The 21,275-nt window shown below is 48.5% G+C and overlaps 1 protein-coding gene across 1 annotated transcript in view; it reads right to left on the bottom strand.

Annotated features, from left to right (window-relative positions):
* The window catches only part of LOC129857949 (dedicator of cytokinesis protein 2-like), a 165,304-nt gene that overhangs the window by 28,885 nt on the left and 115,144 nt on the right, over positions 1-21,275 (bottom strand). Inside the window, exons 29-38 of the mRNA XM_055926665.1 lie at positions 19,548-19,626; positions 19,233-19,333; positions 19,080-19,138; positions 18,847-18,995; positions 18,642-18,727; positions 18,335-18,491; positions 16,262-16,302; positions 12,011-12,101; positions 11,137-11,247; positions 10,823-10,912 (exon numbers count right to left, since the gene is read on the bottom strand). Coding sequence (XP_055782640.1) covers positions 10,823-10,912; positions 11,137-11,247; positions 12,011-12,101; positions 16,262-16,302; positions 18,335-18,491; positions 18,642-18,727; positions 18,847-18,995; positions 19,080-19,138; positions 19,233-19,333; positions 19,548-19,626 — 964 coding nt within the window. The remainder of the gene's footprint in view (positions 1-10,822; positions 10,913-11,136; positions 11,248-12,010; positions 12,102-16,261; positions 16,303-18,334; positions 18,492-18,641; positions 18,728-18,846; positions 18,996-19,079; positions 19,139-19,232; positions 19,334-19,547; positions 19,627-21,275) is intronic.

The raw sequence follows: 21,275 nt of genomic DNA, 5'->3' as shown, positions 1-21,275 counted from the left end.
TGAGAGAAACAGACAGACAAAGAGTGTGTGGGAGAAACAGAGAGTGTGTGGGAGAAACAGACAGACTGGGAGTGTGTGGGAGAAACATAGAGTGTGTGGGAGAAACAGACAGACTGGGAGTGTGTGGGAGAAACAGAGAGTGTGTGGAAGAAACAGACAGACAAAGAGTGTGTGGGAGAAACAGAGAGTGTGTGGAAGAAACAGACAGACAGAGAGTGTGTGGGAGAAACAGAGAGTGTGTGGGAGAAACAGACAGACTGGGAGTGGGTGGGAGAAACAGAGAGTGTGTGGAAGAAACAGACAGACTGGGAGTGTGTGGGAGAAACAGAGAGTGTGTGAGAGAAACAGACAGACAAAGAGTGTGTGGGAGAAACAGACAGACAGAGAGTGTGTGGGAGAAACAGAGAGTGTGTGGGAGACACAGACAGACAGAGAGTGTGTGGGAGAAACAGAGAGTGTGTGAGAGAAACAGACAGACAAAGAGTGTGTGGGAGAAACAGAGAGTGTGTGGGAGAAACAGACAGACTGGGAGTGTGTGGGAGAAACAGAGAGTGTGTGGGAGAAACAGACAGACTGGGAGTGTGTGGGAGAAACAGAGAGTGTGTGGAAGAAACAGACAGACAAAGAGTGTGTGGGAGAAACAGAGAGTGTGTGGGAGAAACAGACAGACGGGGAGTGTGTGGGGGAAACAGAGAGTGTGTGAGAGAAACAGACAGGCAAAGAGTGTGTGGGAGAAACAGAGAGTGTGTGGGAGAAACAGACAGACCGGGAGTGTGTGGGTGAAACAGAGAGTGTGTGGGAGAAACAGACAGACCGGGAGTGTGTGGGAGAAACAGAGAGTGTGTGGGAGAAACAGAGAGTGTGTGGGAGAAACAGACAGACCGGGAGTGTGTGGGAGAAACAGAGAGTGTGTGGGAGAAACAGACAGACCGGGAGTGTGTGGGAGAAACAGAGAGTGTGTGGGAGAAACAGAGAGTGTGTGGGAGAAACAGACAGACCGAGAGTGTGTGGGAGAAACAGAGAGTGTGTGGGAGAAACAGAGAGTGTGTGGGAGAAACAGACAGACCGGGAGTGTGTGGGAGAAACAGAGAGTGTGTGGGAGAAACAGAGAGTGTGTGGGAGAAACAGAGAGTGTGTGGGAGAAACAGAGAGTGTGTGGGAGAAACAGACAGACCGGGAGTGTGTGGGAGAAACAGAGAGTGTGTGGGAGAAACAGACAGACCGGGAGTGTGTGGGAGAAACAAAGAGTGTGTGGGAGAAACAGAGAGTGTGTGGGAGAAACAGACAGACCGGGAGTGTGTGGGAGAAACAGAGAGTGTGTGGGAGAAACAGACAGACCGGGAGTGTGTGGGAGAAACAGAGAGTGTGTGGGAGAAACAGAGAGTGTGTGGGAGAAACAGAGAGACCGGGAGTGTGTGGGAGAAACAGAGATTGTGTGGGAGAAACAGAGAGACCGGGAGTGTGTGGGAGAAACAGAGAGTGTGTGGGAGAAACAGAGAGTGTGTGGGAGAAACAGACAGACCGGGAGTGTGTGGGAGAAACATAGAGTGTGTGGGAGAAACAGAGAGTGTGTGGGAGAAACAGACAGACCGGGAGTGTGTGGGAGAAACAGAGAGTGTGTGGGAGAAACAGAGAGTGTGTGGGAGAAACAGACAGCCCGGGAGTGTGTGGGAGAAACAGAGAGTGTGTGGGAGAAACAGACAGACCGAGAGTGTGTGGGAGAAACAGAGAGTGTGTGGGAGAAACAGAGAGTGTGTGGGAGAAACAGACAGACCGGGAGTGTGTGGGAGAAACAGAGAGTGTGTGGGAGAAACAGAGAGTGTGTGGGAGAAACAGAGAGTGTGTGGGAGAAACAGAGAGTGTGTGGGAGAAACAGACAGACCGGGAGTGTGTGGGAGAAACAGAGAGTGTGTGGGAGAAACAGACAGACCGGGAGTGTGTGGGAGAAACAGAGAGTGTGTGGGAGAAACAGAGAGTGTGTGGGAGAAACAGACAGACCGGGAGTGTGTGGGAGAAACAGAGAGTGTGTGGGAGAAACAGAGAGTGTGTGGGAGAAACAGACAGACCGGGAGTGTGTGGGAGAAACAGAGAGTGTGTGGGAGAAACAGACAGACTGGGAGTGTGTGGGAGAAACAGAGAGTGTGTGGGAGAAACAGACAGACCGGGAGTGTGTGGGAGAAACAGAGAGTGTGTGGGAGAAACAGAGAGTGTGTGGGAGAAACAGACAGACCGGGAGTGTGTGGGAGAAACAGAGAGTGTGTGGGAGAAACAGAGAGTGTGTGGGAGAAACAGAGAGTCTGTGGGAGAAACAGACAGACCGGGAGTGTGTGGGAGAAACAGAGAGTGTGTGGGAGAAACAGAGAGTGTGTGGGAGAAACAGACAGACCGGGAGTGTGTGGGAGAAACAGAGAGTGTGTGGTAGAAACAGAGAGTGTGTGGGAGAAACAGACAGCCCGGGAGTGTGTGGGAGAAACAGAGAGTGTGTGGGAGAAACAGACAGACCGGGAGTGTGTGGGAGAAACAGAGAGTGTGTGGGAGAAACAGAGAGTGTGTGGGAGAAACAGACAGACCGGGAGTGTGTGGGAGAAACAGAGAGTGTGTGGGAGAAACAGACAGACTGGGAGTGTGTGGGAGAAACAGAGAGTGTGTGGGAGAAACAGACAGACCGGGAGTGTGTGGGAGAAACAGAGAGTGTGTGGGAGAAACAGAGAGTGTGTGGGAGAAACAGACAGACCGGGAGTGTGTGGGAGAAACAGAGAGTGTGTGGGAGAAACAGACAGACAAAGAGTGTGTGGGAGAAACAGAGAGTGTCTGGGAGAAACAGACAGACCGGGAGTGTGTGGGAGAAACAGAGAGTGTGTGGGAGAAACAGACAGACTGGGAGTGTGTGGGAGAAACAGAGAGTGTGTGTGAGAAACAGACAGACTGGGAGTGTGTGGGAGAAACAGAGAGTGTGTGGGAGAAACAGACAGACTGGGAGTGTGTGGGAGAAACATAGAGTGTGTGGGAGAAACAGACAGACAAAGAGTGTGTGGTAGAAACAGACAGACAGAGAGTGTGTGGGAGAAACATAGAGTGTGTGGGAGAAACAGAGAGTGTGTGGGAGAAACAGACAGACTGGGAGTGTGTGGGAGAAACAGAGAGTGTGTGGGAGAAACAGACAGACTGGGAGTGTGTGGGAGAAACAGAGAGTGTGTGGAAGAAACAGACAGACAAAGAGTGTGTGGGAGAAACAGAGAGTGTGTGGGAGAAACAGACAGACGGGGAGTGTGTGGGGGAAACAGAGAGTGTGTGAGAGAAACAGACAGGCAAAGAGTGTGTGGGAGAAACAGAGAGTGTGTGGGAGAAACAGACAGACCGGGAGTGTGTGGGTGAAACAGAGAGTGTGTGGGAGAAACAGACAGACCGGGAGTGTGTGGGAGAAACAGAGAGTGTGTGGGAGAAACAGAGAGTGTGTGGGAGAAACAGACAGACCGGGAGTGTGTGGGAGAAACAGAGAGTGTGTGGGAGAAACAGACAGACCGGGAGTGTGTGGGAGAAACAGAGAGTGTGTGGGAGAAACAGAGAGTGTGTGGGAGAAACAGACAGACCGAGAGTGTGTGGGAGAAACAGAGAGTGTGTGGGAGAAACAGAGAGTGTGTGGGAGAAACAGACAGACCGGGAGTGTGTGGGAGAAACAGAGAGTGTGTGGGAGAAACAGAGAGTGTGTGGGAGAAACAGAGAGTGTGTGGGAGAAACAGAGAGTGTGTGGGAGAAACAGACAGACCGGGAGTGTGTGGGAGAAACAGAGAGTGTGTGGGAGAAACAGACAGACTGGGAGTGTGTGGGAGAAACAGAGAGTGTGTGGAAGAAACAGACAGACAAAGAGTGTGTGGGAGAAACAGAGAGTGTGTGGAAGAAACAGACAGACAAAGATTGTGTGGGAGAAACAGAGAGTGTGTGGGAGAAACAGACAGACTGGGAGTGTGTGGGGGAAACAGAGAGTGTGTGAGAGAAACAGACAGACAAAGAGTGTGTGGTAGAAACAGACAGACAGAGAGTGTGTGGGAGAAACATAGAGTGTGTGGGAGAAACAGAGAGTGTGTGGGAGAAACAGACAGACTGGGAGTGTGTGGGAGAAACAGAGAGTGTGTGGGAGAAACAGACAGACTGGGAGTGTGTGGGAGAAACAGAGAGTGTGTGGAAGAAACAGACAGACAAAGAGTGTGTGGGAGAAACAGAGAGTGTGTGGGAGAAACAGACAGACGGGGAGTGTGTGGGGGAAACAGAGAGTGTGTGAGAGAAACAGACAGGCAAAGAGTGTGTGGGAGAAACAGAGAGTGTGTGGGAGAAACAGACAGACCGGGAGTGTGTGGGAGAAACAGAGAGTGTGTGGGAGAAACAGAGAGTGTGTGGGAGAAACAGACAGACCGGGAGTGTGTGGGAGAAACAGAGAGTGTGTGGGAGAAACAGACAGACCGGGAGTGTGTGGGAGAAACAGAGAGTGTGTGGGAGAAACAGAGAGTGTGTGGGAGAAACAGACAGACCGAGAGTGTGTGGGAGAAACAGAGAGTGTGTGGGAGAAACAGAGAGTGTGTGGGAGAAACAGACAGACCGGGAGTGTGTGGGAGAAACAGAGAGTGTGTGGGAGAAACAGAGAGTGTGTGGGAGAAACAGAGAGTGTGTGGGAGAAACAGAGAGTGTGTGGGAGAAACAGACAGACCGGGAGTGTGTGGGAGAAACAGAGAGTGTGTGGGAGAAACAGACAGACCGGGAGTGTGTGGGAGAAACAGAGAGTGTGTGGGAGAAACAGAGAGTGTGTGGGAGAAACAGACAGACCGGGAGTGTGTGGGAGAAACAGAGAGTGTGTGGGAGAAACAGAGAGTGTGTGGGAGAAACAGACAGACCGGGAGTGTGTGGGAGAAACAGAGAGTGTGTGGGAGAAACAGACAGACTGGGAGTGTGTGGGAGAAACAGAGAGTGTGTGGGAGAAACAGACAGACCGGGAGTGTGTGGGAGAAACAGAGAGTGTGTGGGAGAAACAGAGAGTGTGTGGGAGAAACAGACAGACCGGGAGTGTGTGGGAGAAACAGAGAGTGTGTGGGAGAAACAGAGAGTGTGTGGGAGAAACAGAGAGTCTGTGGGAGAAACAGACAGACCGGGAGTGTGTGGGAGAAACAGAGAGTGTGTGGGAGAAACAGACAGACAAAGAGTGTGTGGGAGAAACAGAGAGTGTCTGGGAGAAACAGACAGACCGGGAGTGTGTGGGAGAAACAGAGAGTGTGTGGGAGAAACAGACAGACTGGGAGTGTGTGGGAGAAACAGAGAGTGTGTGTGAGAAACAGACAGACTGGGAGTGTGTGGGAGAAACAGAGAGTGTGTGGAAGAAACAGACAGACAAAGAGTGTGTGGGAGAAACAGAGAGTGTGTGGAAGAAACAGACAGACAAAGATTGTGTGGGAGAAACAGAGAGTGTGTGGGAGAAACAGACAGACTGGGAGTGTGTGGGGGAAACAGAGAGTGTGTGAGAGAAACAGACAGACAAAGAGTGTGTGGTAGAAACAGACAGACAGAGAGTGTGTGGGAGAAACATAGAGTGTGTGGGAGAAACAGAGAGTGTGTGGGAGAAACAGACAGACTGGGAGTGTGTGGGAGAAACAGAGAGTGTGTGGGAGAAACAGACAGACTGGGAGTGTGTGGGAGAAACAGAGAGTGTGTGGAAGAAACAGACAGACAAAGAGTGTGTGGGAGAAACAGAGAGTGTGTGGGAGAAACAGACAGACGGGGAGTGTGTGGGGGAAACAGAGAGTGTGTGAGAGAAACAGACAGGCAAAGAGTGTGTGGGAGAAACAGAGAGTGTGTGGGAGAAACAGACAGACCGGGAGTGTGTGGGTGAAACAGAGAGTGTGTGGGAGAAACAGACAGACCGGGAGTGTGTGGGAGAAACAGAGAGTGTGTGGGAGAAACAGAGAGTGTGTGGGAGAAACAGACAGACCGGGAGTGTGTGGGAGAAACAGAGAGTGTGTGGGAGAAACAGACAGACCGGGAGTGTGTGGGAGAAACAGAGAGTGTGTGGGAGAAACAGAGAGTGTGTGGGAGAAACAGACAGACCGAGAGTGTGTGGGAGAAACAGAGAGTGTGTGGGAGAAACAGAGAGTGTGTGGGAGAAACAGACAGACCGGGAGTGTGTGGGAGAAACAGAGAGTGTGTGGGAGAAACAGAGAGTGTGTGGGAGAAACAGAGAGTGTGTGGGAGAAACAGAGAGTGTGTGGGAGAAACAGACAGACCGGGAGTGTGTGGGAGAAACAGAGAGTGTGTGGGAGAAACAGACAGACTGGGAGTGTGTGGGAGAAACAGAGAGTGTGTGGAAGAAACAGACAGACAAAGAGTGTGTGGGAGAAACAGAGAGTGTGTGGAAGAAACAGACAGACAAAGATTGTGTGGGAGAAACAGAGAGTGTGTGGGAGAAACAGACAGACTGGGAGTGTGTGGGGGAAACAGAGAGTGTGTGAGAGAAACAGACAGACAAAGAGTGTGTGGTAGAAACAGACAGACAGAGAGTGTGTGGGAGAAACATAGAGTGTGTGGGAGAAACAGAGAGTGTGTGGGAGAAACAGACAGACTGGGAGTGTGTGGGAGAAACAGAGAGTGTGTGGGAGAAACAGACAGACTGGGAGTGTGTGGGAGAAACAGAGAGTGTGTGGAAGAAACAGACAGACAAAGAGTGTGTGGGAGAAACAGAGAGTGTGTGGGAGAAACAGACAGACGGGGAGTGTGTGGGGGAAACAGAGAGTGTGTGAGAGAAACAGACAGGCAAAGAGTGTGTGGGAGAAACAGAGAGTGTGTGGGAGAAACAGACAGACCGGGAGTGTGTGGGTGAAACAGAGAGTGTGTGGGAGAAACAGACAGACCGGGAGTGTGTGGGAGAAACAGAGAGTGTGTGGGAGAAACAGAGAGTGTGTGGGAGAAACAGACAGACCGGGAGTGTGTGGGAGAAACAGAGAGTGTGTGGGAGAAACAGACAGACCGGGAGTGTGTGGGAGAAACAGAGAGTGTGTGGGAGAAACAGAGAGTGTGTGGGAGAAACAGACAGACCGAGAGTGTGTGGGAGAAACAGAGAGTGTGTGGGAGAAACAGAGAGTGTGTGGGAGAAACAGACAGACCGGGAGTGTGTGGGAGAAACAGAGAGTGTGTGGGAGAAACAGAGAGTGTGTGGGAGAAACAGACAGACCGGGAGTGTGTGGGAGAAACAGAGAGTGTGTGGGAGAAACAGACAGACCGGGAGTGTGTGGGAGAAACAGAGAGTGTGTGGGAGAAACAGAGAGTGTGTGGGAGAAACAGACAGACCGGGAGTGTGTGGGAGAAACAGAGAGTGTGTGGGAGAAACAGACAGACCGGGAGTGTGTGGGAGAAACAGAGAGTGTGTGGGAGAAACAGAGAGTGTGTGGGAGAAACAGAGAGACCGGGAGTGTGTGGGAGAAACAGAGAGTGTGTGGGAGAAACAGAGAGACCGGGAGTGTGTGGGAGAAACAGAGAGTGTGTGGGAGAAACAGAGAGTGTGTGGGAGAAACAGACAGACCGGGAGTGTGTGGGAGAAACAGAGAGTGTGTGGGAGAAACAGAGAGTGTGTGGGAGAAACAGACAGACCGGGAGTGTGTGGGAGAAACAGAGAGTGTGTGGGAGAAACAGAGAGTGTGTGGGAGAAACAGAGAGTCTGTGGGAGAAACAGACAGACCGGGAGTGTGTGGGAGAAACAGAGAGTGTGTGGGAGAAACAGACAGACAAAGAGTGTGTGGGAGAAACAGAGAGTGTCTGGGAGAAACAGACAGACCGGGAGTGTGTGGGAGAAACAGAGAGTGTGTGGGAGAAACAGACAGACTGGGAGTGTGTGGGAGAAACAGAGAGTGTGTGTGAGAAACAGACAGACTGGGAGTGTGTGGGAGAAACAGAGAGTGTGTGGAAGAAACAGACAGACAAAGAGTGTGTGGGAGAAACAGAGAGTGTGTGGAAGAAACAGACAGACAAAGATTGTGTGGGAGAAACAGAGAGTGTGTGGGAGAAACAGACAGACTGGGAGTGTGTGGGGGAAACAGAGAGTGTGTGAGAGAAACAGACAGACAAAGAGTGTGTGGTAGAAACAGACAGACAGAGAGTGTGTGGGAGAAACATAGAGTGTGTGGGAGAAACAGAGAGTGTGTGGGAGAAACAGACAGACTGGGAGTGTGTGGGAGAAACAGAGAGTGTGTGGGAGAAACAGACAGACTGGGAGTGTGTGGGAGAAACAGAGAGTGTGTGGAAGAAACAGACAGACAAAGAGTGTGTGGGAGAAACAGAGAGTGTGTGGGAGAAACAGACAGACGGGGAGTGTGTGGGGGAAACAGAGAGTGTGTGGGAGAAACAGAGAGTGTGTGGGAGAAACAGAGAGTGTGTGGGAGAAACAGACAGACCGGGAGTGTGTGGGAGAAACAGAGAGTGTGTGGGAGAAACAGAGAGTGTGTGGGAGAAACAGAGAGTCTGTGGGAGAAACAGACAGACCGGGAGTGTGTGGGAGAAACAGAGAGTGTGTGGGAGAAACAGACAGACAAAGAGTGTGTGGGAGAAACAGAGAGTGTCTGGGAGAAACAGACAGACCGGGAGTGTGTGGGAGAAACAGAGAGTGTGTGGGAGAAACAGACAGACTGGGAGTGTGTGGGAGAAACAGAGAGTGTGTGTGAGAAACAGACAGACTGGGAGTGTGTGGGAGAAACAGAGAGTGTGTGGAAGAAACAGACAGACAAAGAGTGTGTGGGAGAAACAGAGAGTGTGTGGAAGAAACAGACAGACAAAGATTGTGTGGGAGAAACAGAGAGTGTGTGGGAGAAACAGACAGACTGGGAGTGTGTGGGGGAAACAGAGAGTGTGTGAGAGAAACAGACAGACAAAGAGTGTGTGGTAGAAACAGACAGACAGAGAGTGTGTGGGAGAAACATAGAGTGTGTGGGAGAAACAGAGAGTGTGTGGGAGAAACAGACAGACTGGGAGTGTGTGGGAGAAACAGAGAGTGTGTGGGAGAAACAGACAGACTGGGAGTGTGTGGGAGAAACAGAGAGTGTGTGGAAGAAACAGACAGACAAAGAGTGTGTGGGAGAAACAGAGAGTGTGTGGGAGAAACAGACAGACGGGGAGTGTGTGGGGGAAACAGAGAGTGTGTGAGAGAAACAGACAGGCAAAGAGTGTGTGGGAGAAACAGAGAGTGTGTGGGAGAAACAGACAGACCGGGAGTGTGTGGGAGAAACAGAGAGTGTGTGGGAGAAACAGAGAGTGTGTGGGAGAAACAGACAGACCGGGAGTGTGTGGGAGAAACAGAGAGTGTGTGGGAGAAACAGAGAGTGTGTGGGAGAAACAGAGAGTCTGTGGGAGAAACAGACAGACCGGGAGTGTGTGGGAGAAACAGAGAGTGTGTGGGAGAAACAGACAGACAAAGAGTGTGTGGGAGAAACAGAGAGTGTCTGGGAGAAACAGACAGACCGGGAGTGTGTGGGAGAAACAGAGAGTGTGTGGGAGAAACAGACAGACTGGGAGTGTGTGGGAGAAACAGAGAGTGTGTGTGAGAAACAGACAGACTGGGAGTGTGTGGGAGAAACAGAGAGTGTGTGGAAGAAACAGACAGACAAAGAGTGTGTGGGAGAAACAGAGAGTGTGTGGAAGAAACAGACAGACAAAGATTGTGTGGGAGAAACAGAGAGTGTGTGGGAGAAACAGACAGACTGGGAGTGTGTGGGGGAAACAGAGAGTGTGTGAGAGAAACAGACAGACAAAGAGTGTGTGGTAGAAACAGACAGACAGAGAGTGTGTGGGAGAAACATAGAGTGTGTGGGAGAAACAGAGAGTGTGTGGGAGAAACAGAGAGTGTGTGAGAGAAACAGACAGACAAAGAGTGTGTGGGAGAAACAGAGAGTGTGTGGGAGAAACAGACAGACTGGGAGTGTGTGGGAGAAACAGAGAGTGTGTGGGAGAAACAGACAGACTGGGAGTGTGTGGGAGAAACAGAGAGTGTGTGGAAGAAACAGAGAGTGTGTGGAAGAAACAGACAGACAGAGAGTGTGTTTGAGAAACAGAGAGTGTGTGGGAGAAACAGACAGACTGGGAGTGTGTGGGAGAAACAGAGAGTGTGTGGAAGAAACAGACAGACAAAGAGTGTGTGGGAGAAACAGAGAGTGTGTGGGAGAAACAGACAGACTGGGAGTGTGTGGGGGAAACAGAGAGTGTGTGAGAGAAACAGACAGGCAAAGAGTGTGTGGGAGAAACAGAGAGTGTGTGGGAGAAACAGACAGACAGAGAGTGTGTGGGAGAAACAGACAGACAGAGGAAGATAGAGACAGGATAAAGCTACAGCAAGACACATTGCACAACCTGCAAAGTCTTGTTTGTCAATGCAGAAATACAGGAGAAAAGATAAAAGGACAAAATCCAAGGGCAGAATCTATCATATTTATTGCACAACGACAACTTTCAGAGGAGCAGAGAAGACTTTCTCTCAGGCGACAAAGGGGATGGATGGAGAAATACTACACGTGCTCTTTTTGTTTGAGTGACTGAGACTCTTGGGAGGCGAGAGAGGAGAAAAAGGACGAGAGGGTGGAAGCGGAGGAGAGGAGTGTATTGAACAGTCACTCCAAATGTGATGTACTTTCGGGCTGAAGGAGAGGAGAAGTCAAGAGAGAGCGAGAAGAGTGGAGGAAAGTTCTCGAGGGCCCCTGTGAAGGGTGTTAGAAATCAAGAAGAAACGCTAATGAGGGCAGCTTGCAGACAAAACATATCCATATACGGAATAGGACGCAACAGTGTGTTGTGCGTGTCTTACCAGACTCTGGCTGAGCAGCTCGTATTCAAACACTTCCATCTCGTACTGGTCAGCCAGCTCCTTACACAGAGTTATAGCTTCCTCCCACATCTACACAACACAGAGAGACGAACGATTACCAACACACCCATGGAGAGAAGAGAGGTTCTACAAAATAACCAACTCCGACACTTCTACAGAGAGCAGAGAGTACGTAATATATCAAGATCCCCGACTCCGCAACAGAGAGCACAGAGACTGTGTCCAACTTCGAGACGTCTATCTATCCAGAAAAGACACTACACAGAATCAAGATAGCCGACTCTGCTCCTGACCTTGCCCTTGTCGAAGTACCCGATGATGGTTTCATAGAGATTCTCCTTCTGCTGGCGCTGGGTCTGACAGCTACGCAGCTCAAACTGGGGACTGCACTGGTCCTCTGACCACTGAGAGGGGAAGGGGAGAGGGAGACGTAGGAGGGATTTAGGGAGGGACGGAGGGGGGAGAGACAGTGAAAGAGAGGGGGCAGAGATGAAACAACCAGAGGGGAAGGACATGCTATAAACAGGATTGTGAAGGCTACAGGACAAGGGTCCCCAATTACATTCAGCCACAGGATGTTTTGTTTCCTGAGTGGATGGTCAGGTGGTCGGAGCATAGTTCTACAAATCATTTGTCGACGGCAAATTGACCGCAAGAAGCTCAAACGGATATACAGTGGTTCTTCCTTCAAAAGTTGCGGCGCACTGCAGCACAGCTTGCAGGGTGGCGCTGAATTCTACGGCACGTTATTTAAGTGTCAGCCATTGTTGCCAGAATGACGCAATTTATCACAATATGCCACCATCTACCACAAACGGTGGCGGCATAAGCTCAAAACGTTTAAAGGAAGAACCACTGTAGCGTTTGACAAAAAACGAATCATTTACACCTTGATTACACTGAGATACATGAACATATGGCTCTATATTAATGCGTGGGAATGCGTGGGAATGCTTGGGAATCGACTTCCTAAATTAAAATCACTTTAAGCTAAGTTAAGTTCCTGGTGATTTCACAGTCCTTTATGTCCTTAACGGTCCTTTTTTTTGTGCTCAGAGGACCAAATAAAATGACACGTGAATGTCAATGTGTGTGTGTGTGTGCGCGCGCGTGTGTGTGTTCGTGTGTGGTGGGTGGGTGGGTGTGTGCATGTCTGTGTTTGTGTACCTTGAGCAGGCGAGAGTGAAGCAACAGGGTGTATGCAGCCTCTGTGTAGTTTTCCACAGCCATGTGAAGGTCTCTCAGCTTGTAGAGGTATCTGTAACACACACACACACACAGACACACACACAGACAGACACACACACAGGTTAATACACATCAAACTGTACTGTATACCATTGTCCACTAGATGTCCCTGTTGCCCAGACAACTTAGTGACTGGACCAACATTCTGTGATATATGTAGCCAATCTGTTACGTGATTGTAATGACTTGACCTGTACACATCACCGTCTGACATGAACACTGTGGAACTTAGTGGGCAGAACTTTATTGTGTCCTCAGGGACAAAAAACATGAGTCTGCCCTCGCTATGCAGCTTACCTACAACCTAGGTCTCCCTTTCACCTCTCTCTCTCTTTCTATTTATCTTCCTTTTTTTCTGTGTTCTCTCTGCCCTCTCTTTTCCTCTTATCTCTCTCTGTCTCTCTCGGTGTCTCTCTCTGTGTCTCTCTCTGTCTCTCTCGGTGTCTCTCTCTGTGTCTCTCTCTGTCTCTCTCGGTGTCTCTCTCTGTCTCTCTCGGTGTCTCTCTCTGTGTCTCTCTCTGTCTCTCTCGGTGTCTCTCTCGGTGTCTCTCTCTGTGTCTCTCTCTGTCTCTCTCTCTGTCTCTCTCGGTGTCTCTCTCTGTGTCTCTCTCTGTCTCTCTCGGTGTCTCTCTCGGTGTCTCTCTCGGTGTCTCTCTCGGTGTCTCTCTCGGTGTCTCTCTCTGTGTCTCTCTCGGTGTCTCTCTCGGTGTCTCTCTCTGTGTCTCTCTCGGTGTCTCTCTCGGTGTCTCTCTCTGTGTGTCTCTCGGTGTCTCTCTCGGTGTCTCTCTCTGTGTCTCTCTCTGTCTCTCTCGGTGTCTCTCTCGGTGTCTCTCTCGGTGTCTCTCTCGGTGTCTCTCTCTGTCTCTCTCTGTCTCTCTCGGTGTCTCTCTCGGTGTCTCTCTCTGTCTCTCTCGGTGTCTCTCTCTGTGTCTCTCTCTGTGTCTCTCTCGGTGTCTCTCTCGGTGTCTCTCTCGGTGTCTCTCTCTGTCTCTCTCGGTGTCTCTCTCTGTGTCTCTCTCTGTGTCTCTCTCGGTGTCTCTCTCTGTCTCTCTCTGTCTCTCTCGGTGTCTCTCTCGGTGTCTCTCTCTGTCTCTCTCGGTGTCTCTCTCTGTCTCTCTCTGTGTCTCTCTCTGTCTCTCTCGGTGTCTCTCTCTGTGTCTCTCTCTGTCTCTCTCGGTGTCTCTCTCTCTGTGTCTCTCTCTCTGTCTCTCTCGGTCTCTCTCTCTCTGTGTCACTCTCTGTCTCTCTCGGTGTCTCTCTCTGTCTCTCTCGGTGTCTCTCTCTGTGTCTCTCTCTGTCTCTCTCGGTGTCTGTCTCTGTGTCTCTCTCTCTGTCTCTCTCTGTGTCTCTCTCTCTGTGTCTCTCTCGGTGTCTCTCTGTGTCTCTCTCTGTCTCTCTCGGTGTCTCTCTCTGTGTCTCTCTCTGTGTCTCTCTCTGTGTCTCTCTCTGTCACCCTATGTGCCTCTCTCTGTGTCTCTCTCGGTGTCTCTCTCTGTGTCTCTCTCTGTCTCTCTCGGTGTCTCTCTCTGTCACCCTATGTGTCTCTCTAAGTGTCTCTCTCGGTGTGTCTCTCTCGGTGTGTGTCTCTCTCTCTCTCTGTCTCTATGTGTCTCTCTCTGTCTCTCCGTCTCCCTCTGTTACTTCTAAGCCTCCCTGTCACCCATTCTCAGCAGATACATTGGTACCTTTTTCAGATTCTGTCAAATGTGACATTTTAAGGGTTTTTAACATTCTAGGTTTCCAACAGAGAAAAGCAGTCTATCTTTCACTAGCTTAACTTTCATTTCCTCCTACATCTGTTTAATACAGTGCATTCAGAAAGAATTCAGACTCAGTACTTTGTTTAAGCACCCGTGGCAGTGTTTTCAGCCTTGAGTCTTCTTGGGTATGACGCTACAAGCTTGACACACCTGTATTTAGGAAGTTTCTCCCATTCTTCTCTGCAGATCCTCTCAAGCTCTGTCAGGTTGGATGGGGAGCGTCGCTGCACAGATATTTTTCGGTCTCTCCAGAGATGTTAGATCGGGTTCAAGTCCGTGCTCTGGCTGGGCCACTCGAAGGACATTCAGAGACTTGTCCCGAAGCCACTCTTGCGTTGTTTTTCCCTGTGTGCTTAGGTTCGTTGTCCTGTTGGAAGGTGAACCTTCACCCCAGTCTCAGGTATTGAGCGCTCTGGAGCAGGTTTTCATCAAGGATCTCTCTGTACTTTGCTCCGTTCATCTTTCCCTCAATCTTGACTAGTCTCCCAGTCCCTGCCACAGAAACACATTCACACAGCATGATTCGACCACCAATTTGCTTCACCATAGGGATGGTGACAGATTTCATCCTCTTTGGTCTTGAGGCCAAAGAGTTCAATATTGGTTTCATCAGAGCAGAGAATCTTGTTTCTCATGGTCTGGGAGTCTTTAGGTGCCTTTTCGCAAACTCCAAGCGGGTTGTCATGTACCTTTTACTGAGGAGTGTCTTCCATCTGGCCACTCTACCATAAAGGCCTGATTGGTGGAGTGCTGCAGAGATGTTTATCCTTCTGGAAGTTTCTCCCATCTCCACAGTTGAACTCTGGCGCTCTGTCAGATTGACTATCGGGTTCTTGGTCACCTCCCTGACCAAGGCCTTTCTCCTCAGATTGCTCAGTTTGGCAGGGCGGCCAGCTCTAGGAGGAGTCTTGGTGGTTCCAAACTCCTTCCATTTAAGAATGATGGAGGCCACTGTGTTCTCGGGGACCTTCAATACTGTAGACATTTTTTGGTACCCTTCCCCAGATCTGTGCCTCAACACAATCCGTGTTGGACCTCTACGGACAATTTCTTCGACCTCATGGCTTGGTTTTTGCTCTGACATGCATTTCAAACTGTGGGACAATATATAGACAGGTGTGTGCCTTTCCAAATCATGTCCAATCAACTGAATTTACTTGACTCCAATCAAGTTGTAGAAACATCTCAAGAATTATCAATGGAAACAGGATGCACCTGACCTTTCAAGTCTCATAGCAAAGGGTCTGAGTACTTATGTAAATAAGGTATTTCTGTTTTTTTTATACATTTGCAAAAATGTCTAAAAACCTGTTTTGACTTTGTCATTATGGGGTATTGTGTGTAGACTGATGAGGGGAAAAAATGTATTCAATCAATTTTAGAATAAGGCTGTAATGTAAACAAAATGTTTAAAAGGGAAGGGGTCTGAATACTTTCCGAATGCACAGTACATTCCTCCTTTTGGAATACGCCTTCCTCTTTATCATCTCCTCTTACTTTCTGTCTCTCTCTGTCCTTCACTTTCTGTCTCTCTCTGTCCTTCACTTTCTGTCTCTCTCTGTCCTTCACTTTCTGTCTCTCTCTGTCCTTCACTTTCTGTCTCTCTCTGTCCTTCACTTTCTGTCTCTCTCTGTCCTTCACTTTCTGTCTCTCTCTGTCCTTCACTTTCTGTCTCTCTCTGTCCTTCACTTTCTGTCTCTCTCTGTCCTTCACTTTCTCTCAATCTCTCCCATCTCCCCTCACTCTCCCTCCATCCCTCTTTCAGTTCAATACCCCTCACACTCCCTCTTTCCATCTTTCTCTCTCTCTCTCTCTATCCCTATCTCTCTCTCTCTTTCTCTCTCTCGCTCTCTACCTCCGTCCCACCATTCCTCTCCTCCCCCTCTTTCTCTCTCCCTCTCAGTCTCTCCCCCCTCTCTCTCACTCTCCCTCTCTCCATCCCTCCCTTTCTCTCCACCCCTGTCTCTCTCTCCTAAAATGAGTGCACATGTTGCTGTGAGTGGAGGGCCTGATCCTCTGGATTTTGACATTAATTCAGCAGGATTGAGATAATCCCTTGTCAGATTATGCACACACACACACATGCGCGCACACACACACACACACACACACACACACACACACACACACACACACACACACACACACACACACACACACACACACACACACACACACGGTCACATTCTAGCCCTCACCCAGTGAGTAATCCACTGTTATACACAGTCCAACCAGCTCATGTAGCCTGCCCAGTCCAACACCACGGAGAGTCATACATATACAGAGACACTCTATACCCAAACTCCCTAACGTTTTAAATACATATGAAAGTAGAGTGGTTGTGTAACTAGAGTTATGAAACATATTTACAATTGAAATGACAACATGTTATTGTTGCATAAAGTGTCACCTGATGTACATCCCTTCACGGTTGATGTCCTTGTAGAAATTCTGCAAAACAACGGAGAGGAGTGTGAGACTTTGCTTGTTAGCGTGGATATGTGTGTGGGGATAAACAGAGAGGGTGTGTGTGTGTGTGTGTCTCATCACCAGCACACACACACACACACACGACGCCACATTTCTTCTCTGGTGCTCACTTACTGAGAATAACACTCAAGGCAGAACACACACATCTCCAACGTACATCCCCATCTAAAACACTCTATAATCTCTGCATCCCACTGATGTCAGAAGGGCTATATAAAGTATCAAACTCCGCAGAAAGATCATTCATCATTTAGAGTCAGTAGCATAAGCTAACAATGTGTGCAGCTAGCATGTCTGAGTGATCCAGATGCAGCCCGAGGATCTGTGTGTTAGCTAAAGCATGCTAATGTCAGTTAGCCTTAGCTAGCGAAGATTGGCTTTCATATTGCATAGCATGCTATCGTCGTTAGCCTGAGGTAGGGATGATTAGCTTGCATATTGCATAGCATGCTAATGTCAGTTAGCCTGAGGTAAGGATGATTAGCTTGCATATTGCCTAGCATGCTAATGTCAGTTAGCATGAGGTAAGGATGATTAGCTTGTGTATAGCTGTTACGTTCCCCAGTTTCTGTGTTCTGTTTTGTATTTTAGTGTGTGTGTTTCAGGAGATGGCTTCCTGAAGTACTCCCCAACCAGCTGATTGGTCAACCCCAGGCTAATTGGTGATTGGAGCTGACCCCGCCCCCTCGTCAAGAAGCAGCTGACTCTAATCACCATTGCCACCTGAAGATAAAAGCCAGTGTTCTGCCCAGGAGAGAGAGAGGGGAGAGAGATGAGATAAGGAGTAGAGATTTGGAGATTGAGAGAGAAAAATTAGATTGTGATATAGTGTGGGTTGTGTATCAGAAAGTGTGGTATGTACTGTTGTTGTTGGTAGCAGTTTTTCTATGTCCTGTGTTTGAGTGTTTGTGAAATCATTAATAATTACTCTGTTTCATGTGTTCCCAGGGGGGAAGGAGAAGGCACTTTGGGAGTGCTTAGGCAAGAGGCCCGCGGGCATACATATACCCGTAGCATATTTACTGTCTAGGCACACTAGGTAAGACCTGGGCGGACCACCCCCTGTATTTTGGTTAGGGCACCAGACGGTGCTAAGTTAGGTAAGTTAAGTGGGTAGGCAGGTTAGATAGGAGAGGGGGAACTTTGATATTTACTTTCTTTGCTTTGGTTCCGTCCAGCCCCTTTTCCCCATATTACCGTGTAAGAAAATAAATTCTAGACAACGGTAAATTCTGCTTTTGTGTCATCCTTACTTGCACCTACGGTCCATACCTCTTGCACTTCAGAGAGTTGAGTTGTAGCAGGGAGTTGCGTTCCCTCTTCTCAGAGGCGTGCGTAACAATAGCATAGCATGCTAATGTTAGTTAGCCTGAGGTAAGGATATTTAGCTCTCAAAACAGCACGTAATGAAAAGGAATGGCTAATGCATAGCCACAGGGGTTCTGAATAGGCCTAACTGTGCTTTACAGCTGTGTTACTGACAGACAGACAGCCCTGTGTGACTGCTATAGTGTCACAGTATAATACAGTAACAGAACAACGCCAGGCTAGTAATGCTTCTGAGACCCATCTTATATTTTATTGATCTGGGATACTATATCTAGTCTAACAGATGCTGTTACTGGATGTTGTAGAATACGAAGGTTCCAATGTATTAATCTTTTCAGAATGTATTAGAATGTGGTCATAATTAGTTGGATGTTATTTAGTGGCTGGTGATGCCATGGTAACGGCTACACGGCGGGCACTGCTGATTGGCATGGAATGATTGTCAGATGATATATAGATCAACAGGTTGGTTTATTGTTGGGGAGAAGGGTGTAGTTTTGGGCTGAAAGTGAAACAGGCGGGACAGGCTGATGGCACATGAAACATGAAGGTGTGTGTACAGCAGTTGACGCAACAACGTGCTAATCGTTGCGAAACCAGATATGCTGATGAAAGATGTAGCATTCTGCCCAATGTGGATCTTCCTGTCGTGGGCGGGGCGTACCAGGAGATTGACAGTGCAGCTCATGCGGTTGTTGCGGCTGTCGTCGCTCATCACCGTGCGGTAGTCAAGGAGACGCACCAGGAGTCCCTTCACCAAGTCAACGAAGTGCTCGACCTCTGGCCTTAACAAGGGATGCTCCACAACACACTCCAACAGTCTGACACACACACACACACACACACACACACACACACACACACACACACACACACACACACACAAGCCAGAAAGCATGAGTGCTTGATAGAGTATAAGTTAACAGATATTGCCTGTGATATGGATATTGATATTAATTAAAGACACCCACATGGTTTCCAGTAGCTCCATGTATCTCTCATCTCCTCCTCCTCCCTCCACCTCATGATCCAGCTTCAGAATGATCTCATTTTCAAACTACAGACAGAGGGAGAGAAGCGATAGAGAATGGGTAAGCCTCTCGGAAGCTGTTAAAGTCTGTGTGTGTGTGTGCATGCATGTGTGTGTGTGGTTATGTGTGTGTGCCACTGTCACACCTTTTGGAAGTGCGTGGAGAGTTTGTGTTCACACTGCATCATGTCGAAGAAGATGGGGATGGTGGCTCGTCTCAGCTCTTCCTCAGGAATCAGAGTCATCTCCAGGATAGGACCCACCATCCCAGGGATAAAACAGATCTTATTCCCACCTACAAACACACACACACACACACAGTCTCAGAGTCTATAACACCCACATGCATACATTCGCACGCAAACACACACACACTTACCCAGTTTGTACCACATGTCCCGTGTGGCAAAACCGATGAGTCTCCTCATGTCTCCATACCTGAAGATAAAAATAAATCAGCTTTGCTTTAGTACATTACTCGTTAACATTGCCAGAGGACAAACAAAAGAGAAATTGTATAAATTGAATTCACTTTGCCAGGATCTTGTTCCTCTTGGTTGGAGAGAAGTGCTGCAGTTGCAATGACTCTTGGGTAATGAATGCCACAGCCAAATGGAAGTAATTATTCCACAACTACAGAGAGAGGAGAGGGATCAAAATAATGAGAATGTGTGTGTGTGTGAGTGTGAGTGTGAGTGTGTGAGAGAGAGAGAGAGAGAGAGAGAGAGAATAAGAGAGAGAGAGAGAGAGAATAAGAGAATGAGAGAATGAGTGTGAAGTGTTCACTTTCATCATTTTCACACATGCAGACACAAAAACACACACATACACATACACACACACTGACCTGCACTTCAAAGTCATTGTTGTTGAGGAATTTGAGATTCATGGTGTCAGCGTAGGTGTTGATGGCTCTGAGGAACACCCTGACAGAGACATAGCGCACTATTTATGAGATGACAGCATGATATCCATCTCTACCTTTATATCGTATCAATACTGACATTGACATGATGTCAACAATAAATGTTAACTGTATTGATATGTTATCAGTATTCATGCCATCTGATATCTATATCAATTGGACCTGATACGAAATATGAATGTAAATGATATCAATAATACAATATTGACACAGTATCCAAGCTATATGGATATCTATATAGCTGAAGCAGGTACTGCTAATACATGAGTAATTATAAAAATAATGAAATTTGTTACGTAAAGGGATTTCAATGTATCTAAGTTTCGAAAGTTCAAGTTAACTAGTTGACTATCTTCCCTTGCCTTTCTCTGTCAAGCACAATCTATCTTTTTGATCCTGTAAAAGAACTGATTGCTCCCTCCATCAGACCTCTCTATCGTTTCTCTCTAGGAAACACTCTATCTCTTCATCCTTCCCCTTATTAACCCGTGTCCACTCATCCTTATCTTCTCTCTTTCCATCTATCTCTTCCTCTTGTTCGCTCTCACTCACCTTCTCTTTATCTCTCTCTCTCTCGCCCTCTCTCTGCACTGTGCTATCGGACATATCCTTGGCCTGTGGAAATCTCTCTGCCTCGCTCAAACCCCCACCCCCTCCCCCCATCTGTATCTCAGGGCTAGTATCATGGTGTGTTGTCTAAGGCCTTGTCTGGTCTCATAGGATAAACAGTCCCTTACAGCCTAGGGACATGACAAATCCTGTAGAAGCGACAGTCCACAACAACAACACATCTGCTCACTGTGGACCAAATGTACAGGAAGGAAAATCAGTTGCATTTTTGAGACTTTTTGGAGGAAATATCTTAAAACGTTGGTTCAGCGACCCCTGTTGTTAATGAGACAACGTCGGCCTCCAGATCAGATACAACAGGCGACACGAGGCAAGACAAGATAAAAAAAAACGAGCCAGTTTTAGAATGTTGTGTTGTACAACAGCTGACTAAAGACAAGGCATTTGGATCAAGGCGACTAGACTAGGCATGCGATTGAGACAGTTTCCACGGTAACGGGGAATCTTTACATTGACGTGATGAAACTTTGAAACATAGCTGCCACTGCTCGTAGCAACGTGTTGCAGCAAACGATTGTCATGAAACACATGCACCAGAAACAGGGTACACTTTGTGTGACTGTGCAGCAAAATAGCTAGCTACAGTAGCTCTCTTCTTGGCTAGCTAACTAGCTGCTTGGCTGAACACAGAACGTTAGCGTAACGGTCTCTGACTGGCTAAATGGGTCCGTCTCGATCACAAGACCTTAGCTAAAGGTTTTACATGCCGAATCTTGGAATCTCCGGTTGACGACATGAGATGTTCTAAAACTAGACTGTTCAGATCAAACTAACTTTGTTCTAAAACTCCTGATGACCGTTGTGTCTCATCTTATGTATCTGAACTGGGATTTAGGATGTAAATCCCAGTTCTGCCCTCTCCCACCTACGTGAGACTGCTGTTCATTGACTACAGCTCAGCATTCAACAGCATAGTGCCCTCCAAGCTCAGCACTAAGCTCAGGATCCTGGGACTTAACACCTCGCTCTGCAACTAGATCCTGGACTTTCTGACGTGCTGCCCCCAGGTGGTGAGGGTAG

The sequence above is a fragment of the Salvelinus fontinalis genome, chromosome 6, assembly GCF_029448725.1.
Source record: "Salvelinus fontinalis isolate EN_2023a chromosome 6, ASM2944872v1, whole genome shotgun sequence".
Taxonomy (NCBI): domain Eukaryota; kingdom Metazoa; phylum Chordata; class Actinopteri; order Salmoniformes; family Salmonidae; genus Salvelinus; species Salvelinus fontinalis.
The sequence above is the reverse complement of the archived record's forward strand: the minus strand, read 5'-3'. Positions and strand labels throughout refer to the sequence as shown.